The sequence below is a fragment of the Carlito syrichta genome, unplaced genomic scaffold (assembly GCF_000164805.1).
Source record: "Carlito syrichta isolate Samal-C Ts95f unplaced genomic scaffold, Tarsius_syrichta-2.0.1 Scaffold303030, whole genome shotgun sequence".
Taxonomy (NCBI): Eukaryota; Metazoa; Chordata; class Mammalia; order Primates; family Tarsiidae; genus Carlito; species Carlito syrichta.
The window spans coordinates 60,438-80,777 of NW_007247126.1; the positions used below are offsets into that span (position 1 = coordinate 60,438).

A 20,340-nucleotide genomic window follows, 5' to 3' on the forward strand; every position below is an offset into this window, starting at 1 on the left:
TCTCTGGTGTATGCCACGACTTTTTAAATTTTCCTGTCTTGAGCCTTCATTTCTGGAAAGCTAGAGTTGTTCTGAGTGCTTCCATGAGAGATCCAGGATTCCCCTGCTCTTCTGCCTCGGTTTCCTTGATACCGAGGTCTGGACTTCCTCATACTGTTCATCAAGGATCCTCATGGACGAATAAAGCCAATCGTTGAAGGCACACCCAAGTTTCACAGTCACCTCATGTTTTTCAACTCGTCTTCTATTTTGCCATGAGAGTTTCAACTGCTAAAACACCCAGGCAGTTCAGGACATTTGGTCATTAAGAAGAGCATTCCCTGTGGATCTGGGATCTGCAAGGAACTCAGATGTGCCGAAAAGAAAAAACAAACAGCCCCATTACGAAGTGGACAAAAGACACGAATAGACACTTCTAAGAGAAGACAGATGAGCAGCCAACACATGCATGAAAAAAAATGCTCAGCCTCACTAGTCATCAAATAAATGCAAATTAAAACCACACTGAGATGCCACCTAACTCCAGTCAGGACTGCCAGACGCTAGAGAAGATGCGGGGAAAAGGGAACGCCTCTACACTGTAGGTGGGAGAGCAAACCAGTACAACCTCTGTGGAAAACAGTGTGGCAATTTCTAAAAGATCTAAAAGTCAACCTTCCATATGACCCCGCAGTCCCCCTACTGGGAATATACCCAGAGGAACTCAGATCACTCTGAAAAGGACACTTGCACGTACATGTTTGTTGCAGCACTATTCACAGCAGCAAAAGTGTGGAGCCACCCGTGCTGCCCATTGAAAGAGGACTGGATTTTTCAAAATGTGGTACATGTACATGATGGACTATTACACAGCCACAAAGAAGGACAAAATTATGAACTTTGCAGCCATGCGCATGGATTCTTAGAGTCTATAATACTGAGCAATCTATCACAGAAACAAAGAACCGAGTACCACATGTTCTCATTTATAAGTGGACCTTGAACAGTTATCATAATACTATAAGAAAGGGATTGGCAGTAGTGGGAAACTGCCAGGGGAGGGGCATGGGATGACAGTTGAGGGAAACTGCCGGGGGAGGGCGGGGTACACCTCGACGATGTTACCTGCATAATGAACATTGTATACCTAACCCTGAATTGTACCCCACATCTTTAGACTTAAAAAAAAACAAAAAACAAAAAAACAGAAGCAGCAGCAGCCTGCTCCCAAGCCAGAATGTCATCTGGGAAGCCTCAAGTGAAAAACATGATAAGATGGAAATATTAATAAAACATTCTCGTGATGAAGTATTTTTTCTTCAAACTTCATTTTAAATGTAATTCTGGGCCGGAGTCGGTGGCTCAGCCTGTCATCCTGCACTTTGGGAGGCTGAGGTGAGTGAATTGCCTGAGCCCACGGGTTCGAGACCTGCCTGGGCAACTTGGCGAGACCTCCTCTCTACAATAAATCAAAAATGAGCCGGGTGTGGTAGCGCACGCCTGTAGTTCTGGCTACTCTGAAGGCTGAGGCGGAAGGATCGCCGGAGCCCAGCAGGTCGAGGCTGCGGTGGCCAGGAGTGGCCACTGCACTCCAGTCTGGGCGACAGAGTGAGACTCCAACTCAAAAAACAAACAAACAAACAAGCAAACAAAAATTAGCCGGGTGTGGTAGCGCATGCCTATAGTTCTGGCTATTTGGAAGGCTGAGGTGGAAGGATTGCTGGAGCGCACTGCACTCCAGTCTGGGTGACAGAGTGAGACTCCAACTCAAAAAAAAAAAAAAATGTAATTCTGTCTTTATAACTGATTATGATAAGAGAAAAATAATCTTCCATTGAGAAGTTTCTCTAGTATAAGTTTCATAAGACCAATAACTTTGAATTTTTAATTAATATGTTCCTAGAGTCTAGAGCAGTGCTTTTTGAATGAATGAATTCTCAAGCAGTTCATGAAAGAGTTAATATTTCTGCTGAGAAAATTAGATTTTCACATCTGCAGGTTGTGAAAATGATTTGTGCCTCCCCTAATTCTATGAATTTACCTTCTGTCATTCATTATAAAAACAAAGCATTAAATAAGACAGTATCTCAAATAAGAAAATTAAAATAGTTAAAATTATATTGAAAATAGAAGCCACATAAAATTAACTATTAAAAATATAAGAGAATTAAACTAAACCTTAACATTAGTCACAGTTTTGGCTCATATTTTGCTTTCTTCTTTCGTGTTGCATTAGTGTGTATTTTATAGTATACGTCTGAATTTCTTCAATTGCATTTTAATTACATATTTTTAGTGTTTTCTTGTCACTTTTTTCAGACTTTGCAACATACACTTTAACTGGTCATGTCTACTCGCAACTTATACTAACCTATGCCTAGTGAGATATGGAAACATTACTTCTGTAGAGCATTATTCCATTTTCCCTCTTTCTGTGCTATCAGTATGATACATATTACATTTATGCTTGTTATAAGCCCAACAGGTTGTCACTATAATTATGACTGTATTGAAGTGGATGTCTTTCAAAGACACCAAGAAGAGAAAGGCAGCACAGGACATCTTCACGCGGTTTGCTCTTTTCACAGCCCTATTTATGATTTCTAGCTCTCTTCATTCATTTCTGTGAACTTGAGCCACACCATCTGGTGCTGTTTCACTAATATGTGACAACCTTCCTCCCACCTGCCTCTTTGAGCTACTACTGTCAGTGACATCATATTTCTACATATTATAGGTCCCGTGGTGCACTCTTACGTATATATAATGTTTATGTATGTATAGGTTTCTGTAATTGGTTTTTAAATTAGTTAAGGGAAAAAAGGAGGGGAAGTATGAATGTATGCTGTTGAATAATTACACAATTACCTTTACCAGCACTCTGCTTTCTGTGTCGATTCGAATCGCTGACAGAGGTCACTTGCCACTCCTCTGCTGGGAGCTCTGCACAGAAAGGTCACGGAGACACGCCCTCTCAGTGACCTTCTTTCTGCCCTTCAGACGCCTCGTGGGCTTTGCCCCGCGAGGCATTCTTGTGCCTGGTCCTTTGCTCTTGGTGTTGGCTCTGACGAGAACGTTTTTCTGAGATGCCTACTACGCCCTGTCTATTCTCAGCAATACCGTCCAGCCCGGCCTGGGTTAAAACCAGCTTAGTACTTTGTGTTTAACTGCTGTATCCTTTGTCTCTGCTTATCAGAGCACATCACCCTCGTGGTGACGGGACTCTCTTCTCCGCACAGGGCACCTGTTCGCCCCAATCATCTCTCCCTCCCCTTCCTTCTGGCAGTTGGCTGACCACGGGAGAGCCCCGCTTCCTCTTGTGGCTGTGTGCCTCTGACCACATCTTCCGTCGCACCTGAAAGCGAGCCCAAGGAGTGAGCACAGCTTCTGCTCTGCGTGCTTCAGCGGTTGTGGCACCCCTGGCTCTCCTGGCTCCCCTTTCCATGGGCCGAGACGTGCCTTGGGGTCTGGAAGAACAGGACGGGACCCCTTGGGAGGGCAGAGCTGCCCTAGCCTGGACTGCTCAGCGTGGCGGAGGAGAAGCTTCTGGCTCAGTGAAGCCATCACGCACTGTATTCTCGGACTTCACTCGACCCTAACTGATGTGCATGTCATCAGTGGAAGTGTCTTAAATGAAGGAGTGAATGGGCGGAGCCACTTTAAACACCCGCGAAGCGGAAAGATTGCTTTCCTTGGTTAGTTTTGTTGGACTTCTGTTCCTGAATAATAATGGCAACAGCAAACTTTCTACCTCGCTCGTTTTACTTCCCATGATTTTGCTATTTTTAGCCCACAGACCGGATGTTACTGACATTGGTAAATCGTCTCGAAAATATTGATGTGGTTTATTTTGATCCTCTCTTCAAAAACGTTTAAACAAAGATTAGCTGCTAAATTTTATCTAATGCCTTTGTTTGCATCTATTTATATAGTCATACATTTTTACTCCACTAATGCATTGATATAAATTTTTTGCAATACGCGATCCTAGAGTTACAATTCTTTGCTGGATTCTTTTCACTAATATTTAGAATTTTTGCATCTTTATTCAAAGGTGAGATTGGTCTGTGGTTTTCTTTTTACTGCCTTATTAGACCAGGTAGACGTTCTAGTACAGTGATGAATAGGTTTGGTGAAAGAGGACATTCTTCTTTTGTCTGAGGTCATAGGGGGAAAGCATTAAGCGTTTTACCAGGAAGTATGATGCTAGCTTGTAGATGCCATTTATCAGGTGATATTTTGGATATAAAGCACAGTATTAAAATTAACGTCCCTTTCTCACCATTTTTAAGAGTGACTGATAGGAAGTTTAAAATTATTTTCTGGCTTATAGTCTGTTGGAAAGCCCTGCTCTAGAATATTTACTCTAGTATTTGTAAAATAGCACAAATATAATTCTGTGGTATAGTAATTATTGTCACCACATTAAAAAAGTTACTTCTTTACTAGGGCGGATAAACAAAAAGACTTCACACTGGTTATTCTGTGCTTCTGCAGGTGATTTAGCCATGCTTTCCCTGCCACTATGTTTTACAATTCTAGCCAGATGTGAGTACAGAATTGCTTGTGGATTCAGAGCAGCCACATTTCCTCAGCCCTCATTCATCCCTTGGTGAATGTTGATGACTCGGCCTTAGTCCCTAAGTAGCGTTGTCTAGTAATAACAGGAAAACAGATACGGTATTACACCAAATTTACCACCACGATTTCTAAGAGGTAGGCGAATCCGTAGCTCGTTTTCCCATGTCCTTATTTCGGGAAGCAAAACACTAATGAATTGTTTTTTCTCCTTATATTTAGCCCCTTGTTTTTATGTAAAAAACAGCAGGTGAAAATTATTAGAGAATATGAAACAAAATGGATTTGCATAACCAAAGGATATGAAGACGAGCTTCTTAAGGATATCTTTTTCAAGCCTGAAACAAATGCAAAAGGAAAGCTGGCATATTGGAAGCATGTAAGTCTAACTCATCTATCATTTTTCTTTGAAATATTTTTATTGAAGATATTCAAGTTATAACTTAGATAGCATTATTAAGAATGTATCAGTGCCTCCCGAATATCCTCCATGGTGCTATTAATATTCTGCTTTATATTATCTCAGTGTGAAAACATCATATAATAATGTAGGACAAATATGATTTTTGTGGTGCATTAATAACATACCACCATCACTTTATGATTTATGCTTTGTCTATATACAAGTTTTTCATATTTGTTTATTGCCATTGATACAATACCATTTCTCAGTGGTTGATAACATGAAGAAATATTTAATTTATTGAACAGCGATAATGCTATGTGTAAAATTCATTCAATGTTTTATACTAAACCATGAATTGCTTTGAGGACACAATGGAAATACACAGAAATTTACTTAAATTGATTGAGTGCCTACTATGTACCAGGCACTGTGCTAGATATTGCATGTGGTACGTAACCTATTCTCTACAACACCATAAGATAGTTATTTTTATCTTATTTTCATAAATAGGGAAATAAAGTGCAGAGAGGCTAATTAACTCAGCACAAGTCACACAATTAAGTCACGTCGTATTTGACTGGTATTTGACTCCAGGTCTCCTGAAGCCCAGAGTTTGCATTTTTTCTGTCTTTAGTGCTTTGTTTTGATTTGGATGTTAGCTAATGGTGGAAACGAACACTTGGCATCATAGTAGAATTAACAAGAGTAAACATTTCATTGTTCCTAAAGTGCTGTGCCTGTGATCAGCTTCCTCACATGTGCCCCTGCTCTGAGGAGTCTGAGCCACAAACACATCCACCACATCGGTGTCCTTAGAAGGGACTTCAAAAGGTCCAGCCTGTCATGAGCCTGATTTCAGCTTAAGCGAGGGCTAGTGTTGTCGACGGTGCTTGGGAGTGTCCCCGAATCCTGAAATCCCACCAAGTTTGCCCAGTGAAAGAAACATAGCACACATGAGACAGATGTATCCGACTCAGAGCGCTCCCCTCAACGGCCCTCAGTGCCAGCTGTCCTCATTGGCTCCAGAAGACAGTATGCTCTTTACAATTATAAAGTTGATACAGTGTCTTCTGACCCTCTGTGTGGAATATAAACTCATTGGTTTCAGAGCATGCAGACCTGCTTTTTCTTTCTTTTTGAGTTGGAGTCTCACTCTGTCACCCAGACTGGAGTGCAGTGGCCGCTCCCGGCCACCGCAGCCTCGACCTGCTGGGCTCTGGCGATCCTTCCGCCTCAGCCTTCCGAGTAGTTGGAACTACAGGCACGCGCTACCACACCCGGCTAATTTACGAGGTCTCGCCAAGTTGCCCAGGCGGGTCTCGAAGCCGCAGCTCAGGCAGTCCACTCACCTGGGCCTCCCAAAGCACTGGGATGACATGCTGAGCCACCGAGCCCAGCCTGCTTCTTTTATGTGCTTTACATAGAGAATAATTTCAGTGCATGTTGTATATTGATAACCAGTTTGTTGTATATGGATCCCTAATTTGAATATACTAATAACCAAGTGTATGTATAAATATATACATTTTGACATATATATTGTGGTTTGCCAAGTGGCTATTATGTGTGTATGAATATGAATTGAAATCTTTGTTTTGCAAAGATTATCTAATACCTGTGGTGTTACATATATAATTGTCAGGGTTTTGTAAGTATATTGAGTATTATGACATTTCTGGTAAAATGTATTCTAAAGAGTTTTCTAAATCTTCTTTGTATTATTAATAAATCTGCTAACCATATCACCATTGTTACTTTTTAAGAACCATGGTCTATAAATATGTGCTTTGTCCCATGGTTTTTCATTGTTTATAGCCATCATTCATGAAACATCATGGAAGGTGTCTACAACTCAGTTTCTTAAAGTCATTAAAATTATTTTAAATTCTAAGCTTCGTTGTTTTAGATAACTATTTATTTTCCTGTATAAAATTGGGCTTCAGTCTTTTCCTGGCTTGTAGTCTCCTCTGTAGCTCACTAAGCTGATATATTATCATTTTTTATCATTTTTACCACTCACCTACCTGGTTTCTTGTGCTTTGGTGTTTGGTTTATTAGAAACTATAGTGAGAACAACTGATACCCGAGTGCCTAAGAGATGGTTCAAGGAACAGTGAAAGGAAGATTTGGGGGGATCTGAATACTGTTACAAAGGATTTTGCTGGGACACTCAAGAATATTTAGAATCAGCTTTGGTATAATCAATTCTTTTCCTTAGAGGTTATTGTAGTAAAGAAAACATATGTACAGAGAGTAATAGCATGCACAGCAGTTGCTTATAATGGCTTTGACCTCAAATTCCTTATAAAAATATAGCAGCCTAGGCTTCATTATAATATAAACTCTCCTTTCCCTTTGGAATTGCTGGTGTGTCACATGGTTGGCGTGAATGGCTTTCTGGCATTTTAAGCATAAATTTCGGAAGACTCATGGTGCAAAAGGTAGCCACAGCTAATGGAGCCAAAAGGAAGGAGACGGAGGATGAGGGCTGCGTTTGCCATGACGTCTTGGCTTCCCGCTCCCGGTTCCTCCGCCCGCTCTGCTCCCAGCCCCCCCCATCTTCCCACACAGGCCTGAGACTCCCTTAGGCTGGTCTGGTCAGTGTGCTGTCAAGAGGAGAAAGCCTCTGTGAGTTAAGGGAGTGACGGGCCGGAGCCTTCGCTGCTTGAACCTCATGGAAAGAAAAGAAAGAGGTGTGGAGGCTGTGGACTCCTGTCTTTTTGACCGTCCACTTCCTAGAATCATCGTCTAATCTGCCTCTTAAAACTTGAACAATACCCTCCCCCCTGGAGTCATGAAGACTGAAATTTTACACCCTTTGTTTTGGCTCATCTTCTGGACAAAAGGTGCTTGGTTCTCCCCAGTTGAGGGGAGTGATCGATAGAGACCTATCCAGTCTCTAGAGGGATGTCTTACTAAACCACATCTTGTATTCCTCTAAGGCATTGTGTTGGTCCAGAAAACTCCTGGCATAATCCAATGTGGCATTCATCTATCTGTACTAAAGTAAGATTTGTTTTAGAACTGCTGATTAGGTGGAATTCTAGAATATTTTTATTGAGTTTTCGCCTTGCTTCCAAAGATTAATTTTTCTCATAAATAAGATTAATGGAACTATATACCTGCAGTGTTAAGTGCCATTTTTATAAAACAAAATAAAATGTTCTCACATACAATTCTCCCTGTGAAAACTTTCCATTAATTAGTATCATATGTATTGTTTTAAATATATATATATTTATTTTTTTTAAATATTATATATACTTATAACATAATTTACAAAGCTATATATATAATTTGAGGAACTATTTGTTTTTCAATATATTATAATTTTAATGATGGCTTAAAAATAAACAAACTAAGTTTTTATTATAGTATATCACATAGGCATCAAAAACTACATTAAGGCATAGTTATCAAGATGTTAATAGTGGTTATTGAAGTGGTAGAATTTTAGATAATTATTGCTTTCTTTCTATATTCTTTTTTGAAACCAAATGTTATATTTTATTTACAAAGCAAAAATTTTAAAATAATTTTTATTATGGATAAAAAGACTTTACCTACATTGTAAAATAAACAAAGAAATGTTACTTTCAGGAACTCCTGCTTTATGTCATATTTCACATCACTCATTCTCTTTTTTTTGAGTTGAAGTCTCATTCTGTTGCCCAGACTGGAGTGCAGTGGCCGCTCCCGGCCACCGCAGCCTCAACCTGCTGGGCTCCGGCGATCCTTCCGCCTCAGCCTTCTGAGCAGCTGGAACTGCAGGCGCGCACTACCACGCCCAGCTAATTTTTGATTTATTGAAGAGATGAGGTCTCGCCAAGTTGCCCAGGCAGGTCTCAAACCCGCGGGATCAGGCAATCCACTCACCTCAGCCTCCCAAAGTGCGGGATTACAGGCTGAGCCACCAAGCCTGGCTTCTTCTTTTTCATTAATAGACATTAGAGCAGTTTTAGGTTCTCACCAGAGTTGAAAGGACGGGACAGAGCGTTTCACTGTGCTCCTTGTCCCTGCATGCACATGGCTTCCCCTGCTACCTGCATCCTGGGCCTGGTGGTGGGTCTGTTAAGTAGATGAACCTGTAGTTACACGTTATCACCCAGTCCTAATCCAGGGGAGGGTTTGCTCTTGGTACTGCACATTCTATAGGTTTTGGCAAATGACTAGTGGTATGTACCCACAACTGTAGGATCTTACAGAATTGTTCCACTGCCCTGAAGATCCTTCAGGCTCTGCCTGTCCTCCCCACCTTACCCCTGGAAACCACTTGTCTTTTTACAGTTTCCATAGTTTTGCCTTTTCTAGAATGTCATAAAGCTTGAGTCATATACTAGGTGGCCCTTTCAGATGGGCTTTTTCCACTTGGTAATATGCATTTAAGTTTCCTCCATGATTTTTCATGGCTTGTTAGCACATTTTAATTTTAGGACTGAATAATATTCCATTGCTTAGAAGTTTATTTGTTCACCTACTGAAGGACATCTTAGTTGCTTCCAAATTTTGGCAATTATGAATAAAGCTGCTATAAACATCACATGCAGGTTTTTGTGTGGGCTTAAGTTTTTAACTCATTTGGGTAAATACCAAGGAGCACAGTGCCAGGATTGTGTGATAAGAGTGTGTTTAATATTATAAGAAAAACTGCCATGCAGTCCTCCAAGGTAGCAGTACAACTTTGTGTTCCCACCAACAATGAATAAGTTCCAGTCACTCCACATTCTCATCAGCTTGCGGTATTATCAGTGTTCTAGATATCGGTCATTTTAATGGTAGGCAGTGGCACCGCATTTTTGCTTTAATCTACAGTTCTCTTAATGACATATGATATTGAACATCATTTCTCATGCTTGCTTGTTGTCTGCATATCTTCTTTGGTGCAGTATGGTTTTCTTTTTACGAGTAGACAAACAGGATGACTTGTCATATGTCCCATACAAGAGAGGAACGAGGACTCACCTGGCAAAGGACTACGGCTGGCACAGATAGGAGGGCATATGCCCCCTGGTCTGCGTAGACAGCGTTCTGTGGGGTGGTGCACAACACAGCTGACAAGTCTGGGTAAAGTTGCTGTAATTTTATAGTCAAGAACTCATCTTGTGTAATTGGTTTTAGCACTTTATACTTCCTTTAAATTCAGGAAATTATGAGGGGAAGGCAGAGGGAGAGAATAAGTAGTTCCATGATACTACAAACCAAGAACTATTGACTCTACCACTTGCTTTCTTCCTTATCTAGTTTAACAGTATGTGGTTCTAAGAAAATAGGATGTTGATCCCATATCAGATTTAGAAGTTGTGAACTTGTTTACCTCGTTTTATAATATGGGAGATTAGAAAAACTTACGGACACCTATTTTCGTTTTTGATCAGTTAATTTCATTGTTTTGTGAAGCAGCGATTTCCTTATCCTGGAAAGTAACGCTTATTATCAGTGAGTTCCCGGGATGTTGTTCTAGCTGTATAACGCTAAGAAAGAAGCTTTGTGATGGCATGCTCACATCTCCTCTGAACATTGCCCTTTGTTACCGTCTAATGGTCATTCTGAGCCCCCATCAGCAACGCAGTTTATTTCAAGGAGGTATTTATGGAATATTCACTGTGTTCCGAGCACTGCAGTAAACCACAGGCCTTAAAACCAGAAATCATGCCGGGACGTGCAGGGATGGGGAAAAGCTAGAAAAGACTCACTGGACAGGGATTGGTTTTATAAAGTACAGAAATAAGAGAGATATTCAAGTTCAAGTCCAGTTTAGTCAGTCAGTCATCTACGGCTCAAGGCTCTCGTATAAGAAATTGGTATTGCTCTAAGTATTAGGACCTTTGGTACGCAGTGGCAGTTCGTGTCTCCTTAGATAGAAGTATGAGATATTTATTAGAAGACTCTATAAGGGCAGACACTAGGGCTACCAGAGGCAAATGGTCATTCAATTTAAATTTAATACAGCCTTTTCTAAGGTCAAAGAAACAATACTGAGGACCTAGAAGGGAGGCTGTAGCTTAATGACCCTGTCAACACATAAGGGGCTAGATTCAAATTTTTAAAAAATGCTGTTATTTATTCCGTGTTCTCTAGATAAAAGGTCCTCTGCTAGTCACTTATAGTAAAAAGGAAATAAACGAGCTACATCTCCTTTACTCAAAGATTGTACTGAGTCTGAAGGGCAAGCTTTTGGAGCTAGCTGAGTACGACTAGGACAGAAACATCAGGAATGAGATCAGACCCCACGTGTGCTGCTCAGTCAGGAGTGTGTTAGCACCAGCTCAGAGTCCCCTCTGCTTCAAGCCAAGGTCACACGCCTCTCCAGGCAACCTCCAGCCATGATGAAGGCAGCGTGACAAGGACCTGGCCATTTCTGCTCGAGGGGACTGGACCTTTCAGACAGACAGACTTTCCTCCAGAGCTCGCAGACATTCCGGCTCTCTTTGCTTAATCCTGCTTGCTCTATTTTCTTTAAAAGGCATTACTTCCCAATAAAACTTGTGTGTGTTTAACTCTGCCTTGGTATCTCCTTTCTGGAGAAGCCCAGCTGTGACATCATTTATTGTGCCTAGCTCCATGGGTACAGATAAGAGAGATTTGAAACCAAGTAATTGCAGAGTTTGCTTTGAAGAGCACCACGTGTATACTGGGTTCATGTATAATCTGAGATACAGAGCTTGTTGCTGCCAAGTTCAACGGAAAGATCACCAGGGAAATGCAAGAGCTGAAGAGTTGACCAGAGGGTTTTCCCACTGCCATAATACGCCCGAGGACAGGGACAAAAGCCAGGACGTGCTCGGAAGGATGCTCAACAAACACATCACGCGCTGGGGTGAGTGACGGAAGTCCAGCAACTTAAACTTGAGAAGGATAGCAATTCGGAAAGCATGATCAGGAAGATTCTTATATTATCCCAGAAGTCACTTGCTTGTCTTCTTTCGACATCTCGCAAAAGTCAATTGTGCTGGTCCCGTCCCCATACCTCAGAACCTTAATGGCAAACACGATCTATCTCTGGAGAGTAACAGGAACACTATGAATACAAGTGCAAGTAACATTCCTGTGTTCTCAGTATTCTTCAATGAGGCATCTATCCTTTGCCTTATTGAAGATGCTATTAAGATTTCTGCAAGAGTAGCTGCTTCTCATCTGTTCACACAGAACGTGAACTGTGTGTGCTCCTGGCCTTCTAGAAATGTGCAATGTGAAAGTAATCTTTTGTTCTGTGTGTAGAGGCACCATGTTCATATCTCCATCAACTACAAAAAATATTTCTACCTGAATTAATTTATGGAGAGGCAAGAAACCTACCTGGTGACCTTCAGCTTAGTTTTCTTCAGTATTTTTTTTTCATTTTCTTTGTTTTCTTAATTTATAATCTTTGTTCCTTTGTTCATTGTGCTACTGAGGTAGGGTTGTATACAGGAATTTGCTTCATTTTGTTTGGAAAGTATTTTTACAGTGAAATTTGCCTTTTTCATATGTTATTTTCCCAATTTAATATTTGTGTATTAATTTCACTTACATTATATTTTTCTGTTCAGAATCTTAATTCTCATGTGGTCAAATCCATGAATAGTTGAGAGTTCTGTTCTTTATAGTTGCTTTAGAAGGTTCTTCCCTGATGATTAATGAGGCTGAGCATTTTTTCATGTATCGGTTGGCTGCTCCTATGTCTTCTTTGGATGGAACCAACCCTGCTTCCCATCAAAAGTGGACTGGATTGAAAAAATGTGGTAGATATGCATGATGGAATATTATGCAACCATAAAGGACAAAATTACAGACTTCGCAATAGTTGGGATAGATTGAGAGCCCATCATACTCAGTGACCTGTCACAGAAACAAGAACCGAGTACCACATGTCCTCACTCATAAGCGGGCCCTGAGCATTTACCACAATCCTACGAGAGCAAGATCAGCAGGAACAGGAGAGGGACACTGCTGACTGGAGGGAGGGGGTGGGCCGTAGCATCCCCAAGGGGACCTGACCCTGAGCCAGGGAAAGTGAGGACCAGTGGGAGGCCCAGACTTCCCCTGCACGTGGGCCCCTTTGCACCTAATCCTGAATTGTGCCCCACAGCTTTGCAAGAACATGAAGGAAAAATAAAAAGTTCTTCCCAGTTTTAGGATGAAAAAGAAGAAGAAAATGGATTATTCTATTCTACCATTTTCCTCTTTGTCTCTTTTTACCTTTACATCCTTATTCCATTTGCAAATTATTTTAGTTTTGAATTGTGGAAAAGATCAAACTTACTGTATTTTATATGTAGGAATTAAATTATGCTCACCCCATTTGTTAACTATTGGTTCTTTTGTGTGTTTTAATGTATTTAAATAATTATTTTAAGTAATACCTTTTTATGTAGGATATTTCTTTGTATCTATTTATGACAACATTACTTTAATATTCCCACTTGTGAAGCTGATATTTGATAAGGCAAACCACACTTTATTATTATTGGTTATTCTTGTGTTTTATTTCTTCAAATGAAATTTACAATCATTTTGTATAATAAGCTATATGTATTTCAATGGCATTATATTTAGAAACAGATTATGTGAGAATAGACGTTACAATATTGAGTCATCTGATTAAGGACCGCCGCATATATTTTGGTTGATTTAATTATTCTTATGGCTTTCATTACATTTGTCTGGTTTTTATTTACATAGTTCTTGTAGATTTAAGATGAATTCCACAAATATTTATTTTTCTTAAAAACTTAAAGCATTTCAAATTACGACTTCACACTTGTGTACTTACTTATTGAAGTAAAGAACTTACTCTGTCACTCTGGCTGGAGTGCACGGACCGGATCATAGCTTACTGCAGCACTGAACTCCTAAGCTGAAGTCATCCTCCTGCCTCAGTCTCCCAAGTAGTTAAGATGACAGGTGCATGCCACCAGGCCCCGCTATTTGACTGTTCAAGACATGGGGTTCTGCTATGCTCTCCGGGCTTTTAACATATCCCTGAAGTTGGAGCTTAAACACATACTTAATCTTGGGACTCGTAGATAATGACATATTCATTAAAGCAAGTAGGTTGAATAAGAAAACATTTGGACTCGGCAGCTAGGACAGTACAGGGGGCAGGAGGGCGACAGCGCCGGGAGCAAGCATCGGTGAGTCAGGCTGTCGTGGAAGTGAGTCCCGCCGCCCCGACATGGTCCGCGAGGCTCGCAACAGGTGGCTGGCCTGAAGCTTTGGCAGCACCGAACCCGAATCAGGCGAGGACGAAGAGCGGACGACGAACGCTGTCCCCGGGAACCGAAGCCCACTCGGGGCAGGGCGGCCCTCGAAGCCGGGACGAGGCCGGGATCGCCAGGCGGAGGCTGGTCCGAGGTGCCTTCGAGCCCGAGCCCGAGCCGCGCGAAGGCGGAGGCTGGCGAGGCCCGGAACGAGGCGAGGGGCCTGCGGGCCGGGCAGACGGCGGGCGCGTGCCGGGCGGCGGGTGCCCGAGAGGCGGGCGCGGCCCCCGGGGGCGGCGGAGGGGAGGTGCCAGGACCAGCGCGTTTAGGACAGCCGCTGCCTCTCGGGGGGGCGCCGTGGCCGTGGGTGGGGAGAGAGCCCTTCTCGGAAGCAAGACCGCCGAGTGACCACGCTGGACTGTCGCGCCTCGGAGCCACGCGACCGGCGCTCGGGCGCGGCCCCCTCCCTGCGTGGGGGCCCGGTCCTCCTGCAGCTCCCCGCATCCGGCGCAGGAACTGCCTTCCCGTCCCCTCCTCACTGGCCCCTGCCCCGGGAGGCCCGAGACGCCTCCGCTCACGCGCCGGTCTCCGTGGCCCCGAGGCCGAAGCCTCCTCCCTGGCACCTGCTCTTGACCTCCCTGGCCCCAAGAGCACGGCGACCCCAGACGGCGCCGCTTCACGCGCCGTCCCCTTGCTGCCACTTGCGGCCTTGGACGAAAGCGCGGGTCCCTAAGGCAGCCCCGGACAAAGACCGGGTCTCTTTTCACCACCTCATCACTGAGGGTTAGAGAACACGAGCTTCTCTGCCTCGGTTGGAGTACCCCGATTCAGGCTTGTGTTGTGCAGGCCTCTATTTAAATTTATTTACGCGCGACTTCCTCTCGACCCGAATGTCCTCACTTGAAGCACACGAGCCATTTTATGGCAGGTTGAATCGTGTTTGTTTTTGCTACCTTGGACCTGGCACAGTGAAACGCACATAGGAGGCACTCAAAACTGTTCAACCATTTCAAAGACCGTCTGTTGCATTTAAAAAGTGCAACCAAACTCTATTTATATTTTGTGAGCTATGGCTTATTCACGGAGTTATTTTAGTATATTTTCTAAAAATATGAATCTGTGCTACAACAAAAATAGGAGCTAACAGGATCTGCTTATCGTTGAGATATTTGTACATGGGTGAGAAGAACGAGGGGGTCATTGAGAGACAGTAGATTAAAATTATAAGATGCAAGTCAAAGACTAAAACAAAGTTGTGAACTACGTAAGTCAGACCAATTTTTTGACCGTTCCGTTATACAAGAACTTAGAATACCCTTCAAAGATAGAGAAGGTAAAGAAGTTACTGCATACTGTGGTCATTATAATAAAATTCAGTATTCTGGAAATGCCATAGGCTGGTGATAGTAACAGACTTAAAATAAATTTTACAGGTAAATTAATGAATCCTTAAGGGTCATTCATGAAGATTAAAACTTTTTGGTGACTAGCCTTAACTTTCACAGCATGTTCCTTTTTACTTATTAAAGGTAAAATGCTTGGTCTAGGGCAATTAATCTGACTCAGTAGGCCAAATCATTCTCCCCTTCATTCTTAGGATTCTGATGTGTTCTTGAAAATACTGGTTCAGAGATAGCATGGAGCTGTATTCAAAATCCATACTTTTAAAATTTGTTGTGTAGCCTTTATGTGGGAAATAAGCATACGTTCTTAACTACTAAATATGTATAGGAAATGCATACACTCATTTCACAAGAAAAATCTTGGTGGACAGTAGAGAGTAAAAAAATAATAATTTAAAAGTCAGCCCTTTTGAATTTTAACTTTTAAGCTCACAGAAATGTGAAAATCCACATGTTTGTGCTTCTTGCTGTCATTAGAAAGCTCTGATTATTAGACTTCATGAGCACCTAGAAACACATTTTAAGCTCAGTGTCCTCCGGGCAAAATATAATGCTTGTTGACTGTTGTTAAGTAATGGTATGCCTCAAGAGTTTAACTATTTTTTTCCCATCTTTAAACTTTATTACTGTATTTTTCTTCAGGGTAAAAAAAAATTATGGGTCAATTTTCACTGAAGTGGGCTAGAGGTGTGTATTCTCCTCTCATCTGTGCCAGAAGGAACTGTACCTCATTCCCTGGACTCCAGGATGAACACCTGTCTCTGACTGGACACTAGGGATATCAGCTGTACACACAAGATAAGTGTAAAGTTGACAAGAAAGAAATACACTTAGTAATTCACCCAAGCCAGCATATATTAACAAATTAAAACTTGCATAAAAATGTTCATGAAATTACTTCCTCAGACAAGAAAGCTAATAGTACCATTTTTAAATTGAATGAAGAATACCATCACGAAAAATTGCTCTGCCAAGAGTGCTAATGCAAAACTTTTTAAGCTGTCTGTCCTTTTCTAATAAAAAAGATAACAAAATCAATAAAAGGACCATTCTTTACCACTTACTTAGAAAGAATTTTTATTTGTTCAAGGTAAGAGAGATTGGCTATTTTCATGTATTTCAATATTGGTCTAAGCCTTGAATGACAAAGAGTTGTGTTTTATGACTTATCTATACATCAACAACACTGAATTTTCTCAAAACAAATTTAGACAGCATGACTTGGAAGGAAAATATTAACTACTGAATCACACTGCTGCTCTCTGGTCTACTTGAAGATATCGCATCTAAGCATGTGCTTTGCTGACAATATTCACTTAGAAAGCCTAGAGATACTCATAGTAAATTGCAAGCATTTCTTTATATTTCAGCATTTTAAGAATAAAGTGGGCAGGATTTTAACAATGTCGACTTTAATTGCTTAAGAATAAAAATAAGCTCATTTGTAGAGGAGCAGTCGTGGTTTTGGCAACTACAATTTTGATTTATTCCGTCTCTGGAATATTGGAGTCTTGTAAATAATTAGCATTTGGGCAGAGGCTGAAGGATTTTGGAGCATAGCAGTAGGCCAGGAGTTAAGGAAACTGTGCTATATACATTGTGAAGCTGGACAGCCTGCAATTTGCCTGGGGCTGCAGAACCGGCGGGCTGCCTCACCTGGGTCAGTGAAAACACTTTGCTGAACCCCAGGAGATATGTGGCATGTATAAACAGATAGATTTGTGTATACATATATGAGTTTCATGTATACATAAGCTTGTATTTATGTGTGCATATCCGTGTATATATTTTTCCACTTGTCATATAATCTACCTACTTTTTGGTCAAAAGAGTCCCTGGTGTTCCAAGGTGCATGTGTGGCATTTGGGAGAAAGATACATAATGTACTGCACTGAAGACATCATTTTAGGCCTTAGTTTTATAATAAAAGTTTGGGTGAAGCAGCACTTCTGAATATTTTGAACTCCCCAAACGAGCATATTATTCCCAATTTTAGGGGGCTAAAACCTAAATTTTAGAAAATATGATTCAAATAACTGTTACTGAGTCAACAGTTTATCAATATACACTTCATAAAGCATATTTAAGTAGGTTGTAATATGCTTTAGGAGCATAATTTTGTATATGGCTGCCTTGTGTATTTATCGAGATGTTTTCCTCATGAAGAAATATGAATCGTTCTCAGATTCAAGCCCCAGCTTAAAGCACATGAACCCTAAGATGCTGGGTTTGCTTGAAGTATTTAGGCTAAAGAAGAACAGGCCGACCGCAGAACAACGCTGGCAGCCTTGCTGTGACTCTTTTGACAAATACAAATACAGACATGTTCAAATATACCCAGAAGTACAGACTCTCAGACGATATGTCTTACTGTTAAGAAAAAAGAAAAGGAATTCTTTCTGAAAATTCTGTTTCATGGTCAGTCATTAAATATTACATCACCCTGTGAACTTGTCTTATTGGAGATCGCTTAAGCAGTATTAACTCATATTATTCACATATACACTATGTCTCTTTCCTTTAACAAAGATTAGCATTACTACTTGAAAATATTGTTTTAATGAATTGTGCTAAACACGAGGTCTTATAAAATGTAGATTTTTATCAGGAGCTTTTTGTCGCATTTAGCTTATGCTTTCAACTATGTTTTTCTCCCTCTCGGTGCTTTTATCTTGTTTCTTATGTTTTCTGCATCTACATATGGTAGGGAATTAATCACTAAACTATAAAGTGCTTTGGGAACAATATAGTTTAAATATTTACAAATAATAACTTTGTACTTATGCCTAGAATTATATCATCAATATAGTTGGTATTCAGTACATACTTTTTGAATAAGTTAATCAAACTGTTCATCCTACTTTGCTTTTTTTGGGTTGATACTACAATAGAGCTTGAAAAATTCAGTCAAAATGGTGTGGGGAGATCAAGATGAGTAAACCACAGCCCCAGTCCTCAGAAAAAGTAATTCCTACTAGGAGTGAGAAATGTCCATGACTATGATATAAGGTAGAATGCAATAAATGCTTTGAACGTTATAAACAAAATGATATTGACGACATAAAGGAAGACGGACTACACTCTGTTTAAAACGTGATCTTTAGGTAAGCCAGATACAGAATCATTCTCAGTCATTGCTGATAATAAGTTAGCTATGAGACAATGCCATAAATGTACTAGAAAAATAGGATTATGAATAAAATTTTACTGCCATGTACATAAAAATCAATCAAATACATTTCTGGAGAGATGTTCCCAAGAAACTGAAATCTACATACTCTGAGATTAGAGCTAACTGTTTTCATTCAGACACATAAAGGCAACCCTTTTTGTTTGCGTTGAGTGTAATCCCTTTGAGGATTACCCAGAAAACCTAAGATCTGCTTAGCACTTTTAAAGAAAAACATCTTGACTAGAACGAGGAGAGGGAGAAGAAAACAGGGTGGGATGCCGAGGGGCTAGTGACCTACTGTGGCTGTAAGAAGGCTTCTGGATGAGCTCTGAGACAAAGCCTACTCACAAGCAAATGCTCCTTGAGGTGTAGAGCAGTGCAGAGACTCAGTGTAGTAGGTAGCATCATACTGGGGCTTTGCTAATGGCTGTTTCGATAAAAACAACTTGCAATTTCCTTCAGAGTAGAAGCACTCTGATTTGTATCACACAGGTGAAAACAAAATTACAGTCTTGTAAACCAGGCTAATTTGGGAAACTCAAGCGAGGAAAGGCTAGAAATATACCTTGAGTTTGAAAGACAGAAGAGTTCAGGATAAAATACTCTTGATCGAGAAAGAAGGTGGAGGGAATTGTTACCACTGCTGCCCATTCCTCGTCATCACCCTCGGGAAAATAAATAGCACAATCATTCATCTAATTTTTTACAACCAGGTACTTTAGTTTGTCAACTATAGAGAGCTCTACAGCTCCTCAATCTATTCCAATTTTCAGGAATGCTTGGAGAAAATTTCCTTATTATGATTAGATGAGATTTATTAATGTTGGAGGATAGCTCCCCAACTGCCATGAATGTTACAGATTGTTTTTTTCTTAGCTTCTCTACTCTAAACCAGCTAAGGAGAGCTCTTTCGTTGTTATGTTGGTTCCTTGGCTTTCTGTGAGGTAGAATCAACAGAATGGGTAGATAGAGAAGTATGTCTGAGTAAATAATAATTTTTCCCAGCAGATGACTATGTTAATTTGGGAGGGGGGGCAGATTCAGCAATTGATAACGTAGAAGAGGAAGCCATGGAAAACTCAAAGCCTAAGTTGATGTGCAGGATAAAGAGATTTTTTTTTTTCAGTCGGAGTCTCACTCTGTCGCCCAGACTGGAGTGCAGTGGCCACTCCTGGCTACTGCAGCCTCGGCCTGCTGGGCTCCAGCGATCCTTCTGCCTCAGCCTTCCGAGTAGCCGGAATTACAGGCACGCGCTACCACGCCCGGCTGATTTTTTGATTTATTGGAGAGATGAGATTTTGCCAAGTTGCCCGGGCGGGTCTCAAACCTACAGGTTCAGGCAATTCACTCACCTCGGCCTCTCAAAGCGCGGGATTACAGTAGCTGTAAGGTGTAAAAGGATTGAGGAAGAAAAGAAGGGAATGTTGAAAGTGTTTTTGGGGTAAAGTCCTGTAGAAAGACTCGCTTCAAATTTCTTCTAAAGCGACTTCTGGTTGTTGGACTTTCTCTAAGAAACAAAGATTCATTTTATCATACATCGGACCAAAGTTTCTAAACCTCCACGTGTTCCTTCTGGTAGTTCTCCTTGGCACTATATACTCAGCATTTAATGGTAGTCGTTGA

General features: G+C 41.1%; 1 protein-coding gene across 1 annotated transcript in view; it reads left to right on the top strand.

Annotated features, from left to right (window-relative positions):
- LRRIQ3 (leucine rich repeats and IQ motif containing 3) overlaps nucleotides 1–20,340 on the top strand; it is a 143,970-nt gene that overhangs the window by 59,575 nt on the left and 64,055 nt on the right. Inside the window, exon 5 of the mRNA XM_021712038.1 lies at nucleotides 4,780–4,936. Coding sequence (XP_021567713.1) covers nucleotides 4,780–4,936 — 157 coding nt within the window. The remainder of the gene's footprint in view (nucleotides 1–4,779; nucleotides 4,937–20,340) is intronic.